This window comes from Eleutherodactylus coqui, chromosome 1 (genome assembly GCF_035609145.1).
Source record: "Eleutherodactylus coqui strain aEleCoq1 chromosome 1, aEleCoq1.hap1, whole genome shotgun sequence".
NCBI classification, from domain to species: Eukaryota; Metazoa; Chordata; class Amphibia; order Anura; family Eleutherodactylidae; genus Eleutherodactylus; species Eleutherodactylus coqui.
In genome coordinates, this window is record NC_089837.1 from 477,612,921 (window position 1) to 477,629,967 (window position 17,047).

At 43.3% G+C, this 17,047-nt stretch overlaps 1 protein-coding gene across 3 annotated transcripts in view; it reads left to right on the top strand.

Annotated features, from left to right (window-relative positions):
- Positions 1 to 17,047, top strand: part of TIMELESS (timeless circadian regulator) — a 72,613-nt gene that overhangs the window by 4,640 nt on the left and 50,926 nt on the right. Inside the window, exons 2-3 of one of the 3 annotated variants that reach the window (XM_066584812.1) lie at positions 12,572 to 12,615; positions 12,753 to 12,888. In XM_066584812.1, coding sequence (XP_066440909.1) covers positions 12,792 to 12,888 — 97 coding nt within the window. In that variant the 5' untranslated portion in view covers positions 12,572 to 12,615; positions 12,753 to 12,791. Of the gene's footprint in view, positions 1 to 6,229; positions 6,307 to 12,571; positions 12,616 to 12,752; positions 12,889 to 17,047 lie in introns of those variants that run through there. The other 2 variants (XM_066584820.1, XM_066584806.1) reach the window with 2 other exon arrangements.

Sequence of the window (17,047 nt, forward strand, 5' to 3'; positions counted from 1 at the left end):
CGATGTCATCGCGAGAGCCCGGCCTGTCACCATGGCAACAGGACGCCAGACACTGGCGTCCTGTATTGCCTATGCCTGAGATCGCTGTATAAGCGATAAGGCATGGGAGAGCAGTAGCTCTGCCATGCCTTATGACAGCGATCATCAGGGCAGTGATTAAAGTCCCTCAGAGGGACACAAACAGTGTAAAAAAAAGAAAGATTTAAAAAATGAATTAAAAAAATGTAAAAAAAAGAGTAAAAAAAACATTTTTTATGCTTTTTCTCAGATTAGCATAAAAAATGGTAAAAAAAAAATAAAACCCCACATATTTGGTATTGTCGCGTCCGTAACGATGCGTACAATAAGTTGCACATGCTTTTGACTGTGCACCGAAAAAAACGCTAAAAAAAAAGCTAAAAAACTGAGGCAAAATGTTCATTTTTAGCATTTTGCCTCACTAAAAACGCAATAAAAGTGATCAAAAAAGTCGTATGTACGCCAAAATGGTACCAATAAAATCTACAGCTCGTCTCGCAAAAAATAAGCCCTCATAGAGCTCTGTACATCAAAAAATAAAAAAGTTACGTGACTTTGAATGCAGCAATTTAGAATAGAAAAAAGATTTCCAAAAAAAGGGTTTTTATTGCAGAAAAGTGGGAAAACCTAAAAAAAATGTTAGAATTTTGGTATCGTTGTAACCGTACCGGTCTGCAGAAAAAATGGAAAGTCTCATTTATGCTGCATGATTAACGGTGTAAAAAAAAAAAAATAAAATCTATGGCAGAATTGGCATTGATAAAATCTACAGTTCGCCACGCAAAAAACAAGCCCTTATACGGCCGCGTCGACGGAAAAATAAAAAAGTTATGGCTTTTGAAAAATGGAGATGGAAAAATACCAAAAAATCGCTTGGTCCTCAACGCCAAAATAGGCCATGTCATGAAGGGGTTAAAGCAGGAGGCGAAGGGAGATACACGTGGGAAGAACACTTTGTGCTCAGATGCTGTGCTGTCACATGGCTCAGTGTCAAATAACATGTGCCGGGCAGCTAAATTATATCCCCCATTTCATGATTGCAGAATATCTGGAAAGATAGTGTCAAGTTATATGCGGATTCTTTTCAGCTGTGCATGAATAGTCCTAATACGAGAAGCTATCAAATTCACCCGACTGTCAGGCTACCTTCACACGGGCGAGCACGATATTGAGCTGAGAAACCAGTTGCAATATCTCACTTGTCAAAGTGCATTTTACCGCGGCTTTTTTCATGAAAGCGGGCTCAAACGAGCGGAATTTCACCACGTATTATTATGTGGTGAACGGAGTCAATGAAAGTACTGTGACTTTCATTGACCCACTCACACTAGCGTTTTTGTATTGCGTTTAATATGCACGTGAAAAAAAACTCAGCATGTTCTATTGTATCACATGTTATGGGCTTTAGAGTCCTATTATTCTCTATGAGCATGTAATAAACGCTGTACGTACAGAATGCATTGTGTATGTGCAGCGTTTATACTCTATGCCACTAAGAGACATGGCGGGAAATAAAAAAAAAAAACCAGTCAGATTGCACATATATGCATGCTGTCATCCGCAGTGTTACTTGTTTTTTCACCTCGCACTGTCTTTTAGCGAAGTTGCTTATATACGGCAATACATGCAGCGTTTTATGCATACAATCATGTAAGATTCCCTTAGGCCTCATGCACACGGACACGCACGGATTTCGCTGCTGAATCTTGCAGCAGAATTTGACCGTGCCTGCAGGCATAGGCATTAAAAGACAGGTTCTTTCCTCTCTGGATTCAGCGCGGGTCTCCTTTGTCGCGGACGGATCTTCTTTCATCAGCGCAGCGGATGCATTGGGGCTTGCGCACTGCCTTTTTAAAAAAAAAAGAAATCTGCTTTTCCGCGGATCCGCGGCACGTTCGCAGTGACACATTCGAGAGTCACAGGTTGGACGGCTTCCATTGACTTCAGTGGAAGCCGTCCCCGCGCAGTCCGCAGGAAAATAGAGCATGCTGCGATTTCTTACCGCGTGTGCGATACGTACACTGGAGGGGAAAAAAATCACATCCACATGCTTTAAAGCTGTTCTGCTGGTGCTCATGTCTCCCTATGGGCATCTTGATTTGCAGATCTCCGCGGCACACTCGCATCTGTTATGGCGAACGTGTTGCGGGAGATTTAAAAAAACAACTGCGCATGCGCCCCGCTCGTCGGCCGGCGTGCCCGAACGCATCCGCCGTGCTGAAGAAAGAAGACCCGGAAGATTTGCGGAACCCAAATCCGCCCCTGTGCACGATACCTTAGTTTTCGTTTAATGTTTCCTTGTTTTTGTGCGTGTATTTTTAAATATGTAAGAAGATGCAAAGCGTAATTATCCACGAATGGCTTTAAAGTACAATGTTGGGCAGGACGCTTCCTAACTGTTCACTAGAAGTGAAATTTAATGGCCATCAATACGGACATAAGGGCAAACTGCAATGATGACACTTCATGCCCATACATAGCCAGGCGGATCTCCACTTTGTATTGTCTGTGGCCTAGAAGCACACATTCATTCTGTCAGAACAGGATTCAACATCCTGCTGTCACTTTGTGTTTAGTGGGTGTTTTTATTCTACTTATGTCTTTTTCTTTTTCAACTGACCTGTTTTTTGTAGTGTTTTTTTCCCCGTAAATTAAAAAAAAAATTGTGATCAAGAAATTGACACGTAGACAAATCCTGGCATGCAAAAACACTAGTCTAAATGAGACGCCCGGCTATAGACTTTCACATGCATTTAAAATCAATTCCTTATTTGAATGATCACAGAACTTTTGGGAGAAAAATAATCCAAGAATGCCTTACAAAGGAAAGAAAATTGCACTATATTTATGAAAAACAGAGCACCCTATGGAAAGTATTTGTGTAAACCCAAGATATGCTAGACAATATTCGGTACTTTTTTACATGGTGTATTTTGCTTCGTGTGTTACATCTGTATTTATAAGCCAAAACCAAAAGTGGAACCTATAGAGAAAAATATAATGGAAAGTTTTGCACCCCTTCTGTATTTTCAACCCACTCCCAGCTTAGGCATACAAAGGGCAGGTGCAACTTCCTATGTGTGTGAGTTGGGCGCAAGAGGCTCAAGTGCAACTTACATCGGACAGCTGTCTTTGATAAATGCTCCCCAATGTCTTTGCAAAATTACAGTTTGTTTGAATGCAACCCACCTGTACTACTTTTCCCCTTCATTTTACAGGGGACAGGTGACAAGTTTAGTGCATCTTGAAGGGTCAGTGTTGTCCACATCAACCAGTCATTTGAAGAATCTGGTTGTCACACCAGGACATTGAAAGTTTTTGTTAGGCAATTTGGACAAGTATTTTCAAAACTAGAGCAGAAGTGGTACAGTTACCCATAGCAGCTTGTTATGTTTGCCATATGTGCCACGTCATGAGCCTCAAACAGCTGTCTGTGCGTGTTTATTTTGCCTTTGGCTCTGAATTCCCAGTCATTGATATAACGCTTTTTAAAAAAATCAGACATTGACTTGCTGGAATGCTGCTTTCTAATAGGTGGCGCTATATAGGTATTGGTACATCTTCCCACAAGCTTTCTTGGCGCACATGTTAAATACTGCAGATGCAGTGTAGACATAGTCTAAAGCCTCATCTCCACTTGCACGCATGCATTCCACTGCTGAATCCCACAGCGGAATCTGTGAGTGCCCGCAGACATGGGTATTAAAAGACAGTTTCTTACCTCTCCGGAGTCAGAGCGGGTCTCCTCTCCGCCAGTTAGATCTTCTTTCTTCAGCATGGCGGATACATCCTGGTGCGCCGGCCGGCACGCATGTGCAGTGCTAATTTTTATTTTATTTTTTTTTAAACTCTTGCTTTCCCGCGGATCTGCAGCATGTCCACAATGACAGCTGCGGGTGTCCCGCGGATTGGACGGCTTCCATTGACTTCATTGGAAGCCGTCACTGCGGGATCCGCAGGAAAATAAAGCATGCTGTGATCACATCCGCATGCCTTTTACTGTCCTGCGGACGCTAATGCATCCCTATGGGGGGGCTTGATTTGTAGATCTCCCCCGTGCGGGTTCGCATATCAAGTCCGCCCATGGACATTGGGCCTAACATTGATAAATCTGTCAATAAATGAAGCTTATTACCTTTCAGTTTTTCATATTTCATGGGTAAAAGTCGCTTCCTGGTATTTTCAGAATTTTCAGTTCTTTAACAATAGATGTAACAATCACAGAAAACGGCCATTACTTACTGAGTAAGGAGTGCATATAATGCATGCTCTCACCCTGCAGGTAGCTGACTATCAAATGAGGGAGTGAATTACACCTGTGCAGGACACCGATGAGACAGCCACTCACACTGCCTCTTGATATGGAGGGGGGTGGCTGCTTGGCGTATTCTCCCACACATAGTGGATACAAAGTGCCAGACAATTCTGATATATGTAGTTCACCTTGCAGACCAGCAACCTATTAATGACGCCATAATAATTCGGCGGGTTGCCCTGCACTTCCATCAGTAAACCACATTGGTACTGCCACCCTGGGCTCCCCCTGGAGTCTTAAAGCCACACTGCATGTGAATGATAGATAATAAATGCAAGGCATTGGTCAGATTTTGGCCAAGATACGTTCGGCGCGAGACAACCCCGATGCAGGGGTTAAAAAAACAAACCGGAGAGTGCTTACCTGAATCCCGGCGGTCCGGCGTCTTCATACTCACCTGCTGAAGATGGCCGCCGGGGTCTGCTCCCTCCGTGGACCGCAGCTCTTCTGTGCGGTCCATTGCCGATTCCAGCCTCCTGATTGGCTGGAATCGACACGTGACGGGGCGGAGCTACACGGAGCCGGCATTCTGCACGAGCGGCCCCATTGAAGACAGCAGAAGACCCGGACTGCGCAAGCGCGGCTAATTTGGCCATCGGAGGCCGAAAATTAGTCGGCACCATGGAGACGAGGACACCAGCAACGGAGCAGGTAAGTATAAAACTTTTGATAACTTCTGTATGGCTCATAATTAATGCACAATGTACATTACAAAGTGCATTAATATGGCCATACAGAAGTGTATAGACCCACTTGCTGCCGCGGGACAACCCCTTTAAGCATAAAATACATATGACATGCTGACAATTTATAGTGCATGTGTTTTGAAGATAATAGATCATGGCCCACTTAGATGACGTTGTAGCATGTGAGCTGGAATGCATGGAGAGGATTGTTCATCAGGAGTGGAGTTGAATAGTTCACCAATATGCATGTGGAGATCGCTATATGATGAATAATATAGTGATCGGAAGTAGAGCTGAATAGTTCACTAATGTGTATGGGAATCGCTATATAATGAATGATATAGAAGCTTGTTTTAGACATGATTTCACATAGTTGCCGTCACGTCATTGATGACGTGGCGTATGGGGCGTTACTTTACTAGAAGTTATCTTCACGTGATTGTGGGTGTTAACCATGGCAACACGATTCATTGTAGGTTGGCATAATTACCGTCACGTCACTGATGACGCAGCGTAAGGGGCGTTGCTTTACTGGAGGTTCTCATCACATGGTTTTGGGCGTCAGTGGTGGCGCCGCTATTCAAAATGGGCGTGTCTCGGAGAAATGGGTGTGTCTAAGAACATCAATCCTGACGTTGCAGCCCATGGAGTAGTGTCACGTGATCGCGGGCGCGTCACCAGTGACGTGATATGACGCTGATCACGTGACTCAGTTCATTGTGTGCGAGACAGTGTCACATGATCGCATAGAGAATAAATCACTACACTCAACTTGCTAGAACATCATCTGATGGGGAGCATAATAGATAGTATAACAACTAATATAAATGCATCACAGAAAGGGAAATTAAAAAAAAAAATTAAAAACAATCACAGAAAACAGCCATTAACAATAGATGCAATCATTCCATGTAAAATAAAGTTTATGAACTTTATCTGAAGTGACAACCCTAATGGGTCTCATCACTCGCTTCTATCCCAGTTGTAGTCTTGTGACCTGATTTTGCTGTTAGCTTGGCCCTTGCTGACATGTGCTGCTTCTAGTTGAGTGGGTTAGAATGTAGGTTAGTTCAGTGGAGGCCTCGGGGTAAATAGACCACTTGTATAACTTAGGTTATGTGATGTGCCCTCCCTCTCTTCTTCCCACCTACTCCCAGCCTTTGTTAGCTATTGAGTGCTGCCTTTGCTTCACTGTCACTGTGGATCGTTGGATATCAGAAGGTTTCCAGTTAAGAGGCATCACAAGATTTTCACAAAGGTCACTTCCGTTGTCTTTCTAATGGACAGGTATGGACAAACAGAGGGGCTCAGGACTTGTACATTTTTGGGTTGTAAGAACCTATAACTTGCACACAATGTGTCCGTATTTTAGTTGTCATTCTTTGATAATTCCTTCTTGTGCTGGAGGCTGTGCGCTCTTGTAAATGCTAACTGGATTATATAGGAAGGAAGATTTCCTGCATCTGCCATGTAGCAGACAGACAGGTGGAGGAGGAATAGCAGTGAGGAAGCGAAGATAACCAAGTTGTCCGTGGTGGTTAATAATACAAAACTTTTCTTAAAAAATTACTCTTTCTTCCACAGCTCAGGAGTTTTGAAAAACGTAGGACAGAGCATAGCTGCAGGGCATTACATAAATGCCAATTCCCAGCGTGCGCTCTTTAACTAGTCATTTTGATGTAATATGTATCATAGTTTTTCCCTTCGCTTTTAGGTGAAGTCTGTGTAGGCTTGATCAGTTTGATTGATTGTTATAGTCATGTACAAATATTGGAGATGGTAATGTATTTATGCTGCTTGTGTGTTGGACCATATGTCTAAGATATAAAGAGAATGATAGGAAAGTATACTGCATCGTTTAGATATGTATTTGTATATACAAACAACTAGTGTAATGGAAAAATGTTGAACAAGTTGCCAATGGCAACTTTCTCATCGGGCCCTTTTGTAAGCAGGGATGTCACTGGTTGCTTTAAGTAACTGCTGCGTTTTTCCTTGCACAAATTTTTATAAATCTCCCCTATTGAGGCCGTTCTAAAGCAATATGAGAAACAAGTTATTTTACTATAAATTTTTATTTTCAAGAATTTTTTTTTAAAAGTAGTACAGCAAAAAAAAAAAGCAACAACAAACCTATAGATCTGTTATCATATTAAACATACTCACCTATAGAGTAAAGTTATCGTGTCATTTTGGCTACAGTGTGTACACTGTAGAAACAGACCCCCGCCCCCAAAGATGGCAGAATTTCAATTTCATTCCACTTTTTAAAGTTTTTTTTCAGTACATTATATGGTACATTACATAGTACCATTGAAAAATACAACTCGTCCTGCAAAAAAACAAGCTCAGACAGTTATGTTGATGCATAAATGAGAGTGAAGCTTTTGAGGAATAACTGAAAATGAATAATAAAAAAAGGAGCGTCCTAAGGGTGCCTACCCACTACCTTTCTTTTTTCACTGCGAAATTCGCAGCCTTTTTTTTTCCCCTGGGGTCTATGGGACTTGTTAATGTTAAAATCACAGCGCGGCGAAATTGCAAATTTTTTTTTTCTTTTCTTTTTTAACATTAACAAGCCCCATAGACACCAGGGAAAAAGAACGGTAGTCGGTAGGCACCCTTAAAGGGTTAAATAAGTTTTTACCTATGGCCACCCAAAACTAGATTTGGTCTATGTGACCAAGCTCAATTTTACAAATCTGACATGTTTCACTGTCAGTGGTAATGACTTTTGGAAAAATGTCCATTTTTCAAAATTTGACATTTTCTGCTTGTCATACAGATGGTCATACCACACTAAATAGTTAATAAAGGTCCACATTTTGTCGATTTTATCATTTTTTGTTTTTCCCTTTTATGAGATGAACTGTCTGATTTCTGAGCTGGAGGGGAAGGGCACAGTAGTGCCTTGTCACTGTGATGGCTGTAAGACTGTAAGTTCACATTAGCGTTAAGGCTTCCCATTTCTCTGCTCTTTTTTTGGAGCAGATAAACAAAATTAAATGTTTCAGGTTTTTTCCTATCGATTTCAATAGGTTGTCAAAAAAAGACTTGGTGTTTACTACCGTTCTGTTCGCATTTTCTGAACGGAACGAATAGCGCAGTAGGAAGTGCTATTTGTTCAATTGAAGAAACTGAATAGAAGCAGAAAAACCTTTGTCTTTTACTGACAACTTATTGAAATCGGTGGGGGGGAAAAAGACACTTATTTCAGTTACTTTGCCCAAAAAAGGAACAGAGACCAATATCCCTAACGCTAGTGTGGATAGAGCCTAACTGGCTGTCACAGTGATCCGCATGGTCTGGGGTATCATTAGTCTCTTACATGATGGAGCTCCTGCACAGCAGGGCAATTCTAGAGGGGATTCTCTGCAAAGAGCTTTCAAGATGTCCCTGCAGAGATAGATAAGAGCTGCCTGGATGTTTATAGTCTGAGTAGTTCTCAAGTGGTTAGTAACCTAATAAATGAAAAGTTCTAGACTGAACGGTTATTGTTCAGAAAATTGTTCAAACAAGTGAAACTGATTGATAATCGTTTAGTTTAAACGCAGTCAACAACGGACAAGAATCATGAGGTTCTCACTCATCATTCAGTTACCGCCGGCATAAAAAACAGAGCCGTCTTGTCCACTTATTGTGCAGTTTAAACTTGGTAGTTCAGTGTTTCACATAACAATGTGTGATTGTTCTCAGTAAGAGACACCAAGTAATCTTGTAGATATGATACCTTTTAATGCCTAACAAAAATACATGATATGAATGCAAGCTTTCGGACTTTTACTCCCAGTCCTTCACCAAGGCATAATGAAATGGAATAAAGTAGAATTCCAAAAACTTGTATTAACATCATGTATATTTGTTAGCCATTAAAAAGTATCATATCGACAAGATTACTTGGTTTCTCTTACTGGGAACAATGACATTTTGATCTCCTGGCTAACACGGTACCAACCTTTTTTGATTATACATAACAATGTAAAATGCTGAATGACTGGTGCACGAGGACTGCACTATTCTTGACAAGATTCGTACTGTCTAAACAGGCCGCCTGGACATGGTAATGAGGTCACCAGCTCGTTCGCTTGGGCAAACGAGAATCGTTAAGAGTCTCAACCCATGTAGAAGGGGCATCATATGCAGTAGTTTTATTTCTATTTTTAATATATTTGCTGTGATTCAGTGTTTTTGTTAACACTCAGAGGCTGCAAACACCATGCATGGCCAGTCGTACTCTCATCTGAGAAGTGGTTACAGTTGTATCCAGTCTAGGCAAGTTCAGATGAGCTAAATGTCCTGAACTCCAGATGGATACATTGTAACAAACGATCAGTGAGATTTGTTCTGTTGATACAAACATATCTGAGTATGGCCGCCTGCATACGGGCGGGATTTCCCACGGGAATTCCGCCGCTGGAAGCCTGCATAGGATTGCGGTAACAAACGCAATCCTATGCAGACGGACGCGGTTTGGCCGTGCGAAATCTCGCGCGGCAAACAAACTGCGGCATGTTCTATTTCTGTGCGGGGCTCACACGCACAGAAAAGTCACTCACGCGCCGCCAGCTCCGGTCTGCGCATGCGCCGGCACATGAAAGATCCGGAGCTGCGGGGTGCAGGTGAGTACGCACTGCTCTCTGCAGGCGCTCGGGTCAGGTCCCACGGCGAGAATTCTCGCTGTCGAATCTGACCCGGCCGTCTACAGGCGGCCTATGGCATGGACTGGATAAAGTCTCATCCACTTCTCAGATAAAAGACTACCGGTAGCTATATAAGGATATAGTTAGGCAAATATGTTTTTGTTCTTTTTATGGTGGCTTAGCCCAAAAGTGCTATTTTGCAGTAGTCATGGGGGGAAAAAGTCATCTAACTGCTATGTCTGAACATACCCTTAGGGTTTGCTTATGCTTGCTAGACTTGACACAAATTTGTATGCAGAGTCCACATCAAATCAGACAGAAGTCTGAACCCTGTGTGCGTGAATGCATTTTCTGCAACTTTGTTCACATCTACCAAATCAACCATGGAAATAAGCAGCATGCTACTTGTGTCCACAGATTCTGCACAGAAATGCTGAGATTTGCAGATTTGCTGCGTTGAAAAACAGAGCTAATCCTCAGGTGGAACCTTGGCACATCCATTGCAGAAATGTCAGTGTCTTCCTCAGATTTCTGCCATTGGATCCCCAAATAAATACTTGTCAGATTAAATCCGAAACTTTTGAACATACGCTGAAGCGGTCCTGTTGTATTTTGTCTCCACCAGAAGAATGGGTGGAGACCAGCTGCACGCCCACAACCATCGCCCACAATTTGATTGGCTGGGGCAGACAATAGGTCAAGCCTGTCTCTGCGACCTTCTCTCTCCCCCCAAGCTCCCCTCCTGGCAACCCCTCAAGCTGCACCGCTCTGGCCTCCTTGCTCCGCTCTCATATTTCCCCCGGCAACCTTCCCCCCCTGACAGCATCGGCGCTGTCATTCCCCCCACCCTTCCCCCCTGCATTCTCTGCTGTCAATGCCCCTGGCGCTCTGCCTTCTCCCGTCCCTGCTCCACCGCAGTCGCTCACCCGCTGTCTGTCTCCTCGCCGGCGTCGCATAATGGTTGCAATATGCAACGGCAGCGAGGAGACCCACAGCGCTGAAGCCGGGAAGGAGTCAAAGGACAGCGGTAGAGGGGTGAATGACACTGGAGCTGGGAAGGAGACAAGGGACAGCGGCGGAGGGGTGAGTAACACCAGGCGAGAAGGGAGATAATGGGCACCCATTCTCCAGCTCAGCCAATGAAATTGTGGGCGTTGGTTGTGGGCTTGCAGCTTATCTCCACCCATTCTTCCGGTTGAGACCAGATACAATAGTACCCGCTGAGGCATTTTAGCATTTGTATGTTAACAAGAGTATCCATATGTCACATAGCTTGAAAATAGCGAGTAATTGAAAAAGTCAATTAGAAAGTTGTACAACTTCTTATTTATTGTATATGTTGATTAAACTTTATTGACCTATAAGTGAAAAAAACACTTTTAATAACCTTTGTATAGGATTGTGGCTGTGTTTTCAGATCTGTTGGTCAAATTTTGTATCAAATTTTGACTCTACAGCTGTGCAGTGTCTATGCAGCCATATTATTATTTCGATATAAGATTACAGTATAATGGATATTTACATTAATTAAAATCCTGGCTTTACATGTATATGCAATAGCAGGTTCTAACGGCATAAGGCCTCCTTCCCACGAACGGATTTCCGCCGCGAATTACGCGTTGCCCGCAGCTATTAGGTTCTATTGAACCTAATAGCTCAGTGCTCATGGTGCGCACCGTGAATTCACCCGTCCTCACCCGCGGCATGCTCTATTTGCCGCGGGTGTACGCGCGGACGGTTTCCTTTGCAGTCAATCGAAGCCGTCCGTTCACACTATCTTCCGCTCTAGCACAGCGGAAGATAGCGTGAAAACGCTTCCCCGCCCACTGCCGGCCGCGTCATGTGACACGGGCGTGTCGCATGGCGCGGCGGGGAAGCGTCGTGCGGGAGCGAGAACACCAGATCCGCAGGCAAGTATGGGGTCTCCTAGGGGGAGGGGGGGCGCTGTGACAAGCTCCTCCGCGGAATTTCGCAGCGGAGCCCGTCACGGCCGTGCGCAGCCGGCCTAAAAGTTCTGGAAACTTGTACGAAAAAAGAATTACTTTTACTTTTGGTATCGTGACAGATGTTAATTTCAGTGTATTTTAAAGTGAAGTTTCAATCTTTCCTTTGACTTAGGCCTCCTTCCCACGGGCGAATCGGAAACCGCATGCGAGATTCCCGCAACAGTTCGACCCCCGTGCCCCACTGGTGACCCCTGTGTACCTGTCTGGTGGGTTCTGTTCAGCACTGCGAATGTGCCGACTAGGAATCTGCCGCATATGCGCTGCAGCCGCCGGCGCTCTGCGATGACGCTGATCTGCGATACTTCTGCAGTGCTCACTGCGGAAGTGCTGCAGGACAGACGCCTTCCATTGACTTCAATGGAAGGCGCAGGGCGCATCCCACACAAGATCGCAGCATGCTGCGATTTCTCACTCGCAAGCGGATAATCACAATCGATTTCCACTCGTGGCAGGAAATCGTGTTTTGCTATAGCATGCTATTGGCTGGATTTGGCTGCAGAATCCCGCTCCAGATTTCGCAATGCAAATCCGCCTGTGTGAAGGAGGACTTAAATCAGAAATCCTTCACTCTATCGTTCAAGGAAAACACTGTAAGCAAACGTGATGCAGTGCAATGCCAAGTACAGGGTTAAGTAGGGTTGAACACAACACAGAGAATTAAAAAAAAACCCACCAAAGTGAGAAACCCTGGGTCATGCACCACTCCCTCATTCCATGTGCCTGGCGAAACAGAGTGCTGGAAGTTTTCCTTTTAAACAACACATTTACTAATTAGCCTGTAATGACGTTAAGGATAGATGCGTTATTTTATTACATGAACATTGTATATTCTGTTCTTTAGGATGGAAATGATTATTTTTTATGGTACTTGTTGTACCATTTACAAGTGAACACTTTTCCTTACAGGGCATACTGGCACCACATTTAACCCTTGAACTGTTCTATATCAGGTTAGTATGCCTTGGGAATTGCACATTAACAACTGCAGTGTTTCTTTTTTTGTGACAAAATTAGAACAGGATTCAATAGTACTTACATGTTACATGTAGCTCATAGTAAGGTGTTAACATTTTGCTCTAATTGTCAGGTGAAGAACACCATTATTCCTTAAAGTGGCAAGAAATTTATGGACTTGTACATGATGAACTGTGAATTATTAGCAACGTGTAGTGCCTTGGGATACCTAGAAGGTGATACCTACCACAAAGAACCTGATTGCCTCGGTGAGTGCACATTTTCTTTGAAATTTTTGTTGTAAACCATTTGTAGTTACTACAACATGCAGGCAGTTATAGTAATTACTTATGTCATACGTTTTAACCTCTGAAATTGAACCGTATTTTTCTTAAGCCTGGTTTTGACACAACGATTATCGCTCAAAAGATGTCTTTTGAGCGATAATCGTTATGTGCATTTACAGGGCAAGATGGTCGCTCAAGCGTTGAGCGATCACTTTTCGTTTCGAGCAGGGTATGCAGAAGTCAAGAGTGGCCACTTGTCTTCTGCATCCAGCTGTTCTGCTAGGAGCGCTCAGCTGTTATACAGCTGAGCGCTTCGAGCGAGGTATGAAGAACACAGCTAGATCACTGTACTCTTCATACCCCGGCTGTGTTCATGGAGCGCTCAGCTGGTATACAGTTGTGCGCTCCGTGCAGGGTATGCAGAACACAGCTGGATCGCTGTTTTCTTCATCATACCCCCGGCTGTGTTCACGGAGCGGGATACAGCTGAAAGAATAGTATCAGCTGTATTCCGCTGTGAACTCCTGATAAGGCTGATCGTTGTCTTTCAGCATGCTGAAAGAGAACGATCAGCGATTATCAGTGCAGTTAGACACAATGATTATCGCTCAAAAGACGGCTTTGAGCGATTTTTTTTTTTTTTTTTTTTTTTTTTTTTTTTTTTTTTTTGAGCGAGAATCATTGTCTAAATCAGCCTTTACCAGGACCCATTTTATGTATATTATCATGATCTACTTTTGAAGCTCATGTGAAGATAGAAGACAAAGATTTCTGTAAGTAAAATAGCTTACATGTAACTGTTTAAACTTTATTTATTGAAAGCAGTGAGCCATCTATTGGGACCTGTTCACATCACATTTTCATGATGTGAGCTTGTCCCAATAGATGGCTTACTGCTTGCAATAAATACGTTTTAACAGGGATTCCATTCTCCAGCCCCCATGAAGGAAGAAGAAAAGGGGAATGAAAAAGTAAACAGCCTATTTTTATTTATTTTCTTCCAAATGGATCCGTTAATGGACTAGTAGTTTTTTTTAGTGGCTCTACCATTATGTTTTATTGCCCGTCTGTTGAGTTTCTGTCAGGATACTTTTCTTTTTACAAAATAGACAAGCAGACTTTATTTCTCTGCCCTGTTAAAAAAAAAAGAGAGGGGGGGAGGGGAATACTATTTAATACTCATTTAAAAAAAAAAAAGAAGCAAAAGAAAACAAAAAGAGATCTGTTGGAAATGGGTGCAAACTGATACTGCCCCAGTGATCGCTGTCATTGGTAATTCAGTGATATGCTGTATACATTTTAATCTTTCTCCACCCACTGCATCGGTGTTCTCGGTGGTTGGAGATGCATTGCAAGACGAATTGTCTGAAAAATTATCAGCAATCTAACTTATTAATAGGTAGTGTGATCTGTCAGTATATTAGTATTAAAGGAGATGTCCCGAGGCAGCAAGTGGGTCTATACACTTCTGTATGGCCATAATAATGCACTTTGTAATGTACATTGTGCATTAATTATGAGCCATACAGAAGTTATCAGAAGTTTTATACTTACCTGCTCCGTTGCTGGCGTCCTCGTCTCCATGGTGCCGACTAATTTTCGCCCTCCGATGGCCAAATTAGCCGCGCTTGCGCAGTCCGGGTCTTCTCCTCTTCTCTATGGGGCTCCGTGTAGCTCCGCCCCGTCACGTGCCGATTCCAGCCAATCAGGAGGCTGGAATCGGCAATGGACCGCACAGAAGCCCTGCGGTCCATGAAGATAGAGGATCCCGGCGGCCATCTTCAGCAGGTGAGTATGAAGACGCCGGACCGCCGGGATTCAGGTAAGCGCTGTGCGGGTGGTTTTTTTAACCCCTGCATCGGGGTTGTCTCGCGCCGAACGGGGGGGGGGTTTAAAAAAAAAAAAACCCGTTTCGGCGCGGGACATCTCCTTTAAACTACTAATGACCACTTATCAGTATGTGAGTGCTTCTGATGCTCCACCCCTGGTGATGTCATCAAAGGTCCTACAACATATATAAAACACAGCCTGACCAACAGAATAACCACACAGTTACAGCTCTTCGAAAGGGGAGGACAAAAATAACAAAATGAAAATACAATTAAGCCGTTTGTTATCTCAGACACAACTCTGGTCCGGACAGAAGACACCGACCTACCGTCACCTCAGAGATCCGGTAGGCGGAAGAACCTGCGGGGACATCACTGCTGTGGGAGGAGTCATTGTGCAGTTTGTTAGAAAGCACTGTATACTGGATAAGCTGACAGCAGCTACTACCAGGACCTGTGATGATGTCACAATCGTGATCACCGGTGTGGGTGGAGTCAGGAATCACATGACCATAAGCTCCTCACTGTATCCAGGAGTCTGATGTGTGGAAACAGGATGGATGTGGATGTAACTGCTGTGTGTGTAATGTCTGGGGTCAAAATGGATGTAGTAGAGCTGTGTGTGTCATGTGTGGGAATCAGGATGGATGTAGCAGAGCTGTGTGTGTGTCGTGTGTGGGAATCAGGATGGATGTAGCAGAGCTGTGTGTATCATGTGCTGTTTGTGTAATGTGTGTGGTCAGGATGGATATAGTAGAGCGCTGTGTGTGATGTGTGGGGATCATAATGGATGTTTTGTAGCCTATGTTTCTCTAGGGATTATCGGTCACCTGTGTGAAAGAGTCCTAAAAACAAGTGTTTTTTTTTTTTAGTTTTTTTTTTACAGTGTTTGGGGTTTTCAACGCCCTCTAAAAACGCTGCACTAAGCCTCCATTAATTTCAATAGGGTTCTCTTAGGCCAGTGTTTCTCAACTCCAGTCCTCAGGACCCCCCAACAGGTCATGTTTTCAGGATCTCCTATAGTAAGAACACCTGTGGCAATGTCTGAGGCACTGACAATAATTACATCACCTGTGCAATACTGAGGAAATCCTGAAAACCTGACCTGTTGGGGGGTCCTGAGGACTGGAGTTGAGAAACACTGTCTTAGGCGAACAGTTTAGCGCAGCACTTTTAACGTGTGCATTAACAAATGCTTTATTTCTATTTTCAGCATTGCAGCGCGTTTTTGTCTCCCTGTTTTTAACTCCACATGATCTATAGGTTAAACAAGAAGGGTGAGGGGATGCAGCACTGTCAACCTTTGTCGATCCCAAACCAATCTGTGTCCCCTGTTATGGGAATAAATCTTATTCCAGAAGATTTCACTGGTTTGCTCCAGATTGGTTATAATGAGAAGCTTCATGCATGAATATATGTATTTGAACTCACGGATGTTATCCATCAGCCCCCAATACTCTTCTGGTTTATTCAAAGGAAGTACAATACAGATATACTGAATATGACGCACCAATTACATGCATGCCCCCAACATCATAACAACTCATGATTGGCCTAGTATGTAATGACACTGATGATTAACATATGTTTACGCCTTAGGTGTATGTCCCTATGTGAACACGTAATTCCTATATACCCAAGCAGCAGAGACTTTATTAATATTCCGATCTGGACCGAAAGTATGCAGTCAGAGATAAGAAGTTACTCCCCTTGCTAGCGAGCTATGGGAACTGTACGTGGGAGCTTCAACTTCTACTTGTACATACCAACCTATAATATTAAGCTCGTTAACAATTTAACTGCTATATATTTCCTTTGAAGTTGGATATATGAATATATATATATGTTTGCATAGGCTGATTTAAGAAACACATTTATATTATTACTACAACACCCCATACTGTGTGCTCGCAGTGGCTTCTTGATGGGTATAAAGTGACTTTATCAGCTTGACAAGATGTGCCGATACACCCAGCTCTTGTACGGCATTCCATAGCTTGTTATGGTCGACAGTCAAAGGCCTTGATGTAGTAGATAACGCACATGTAGATATTCTTTTGATATTCTCGAGCTTTTTGCATGGTCGATCGCATGTTTGTAATATGTTCGAAAGTGCTGTGTCTTCGCCGAAATCCTGCCTTCACATCAGGGAGTGCCGCTTCTGTTACTGATCTCAGTCTGTCTTGTATGATTTTGAAAAGCATTTTGCTTGCATGTGAAATGAGGGCTATTTTTGGTAGTTGGAGCAATTCCAGGAGTCGCCTTTGTTTTTTTTTTTATTGGCCTCTTCCAAAGAGTCTATTCATTTGCAT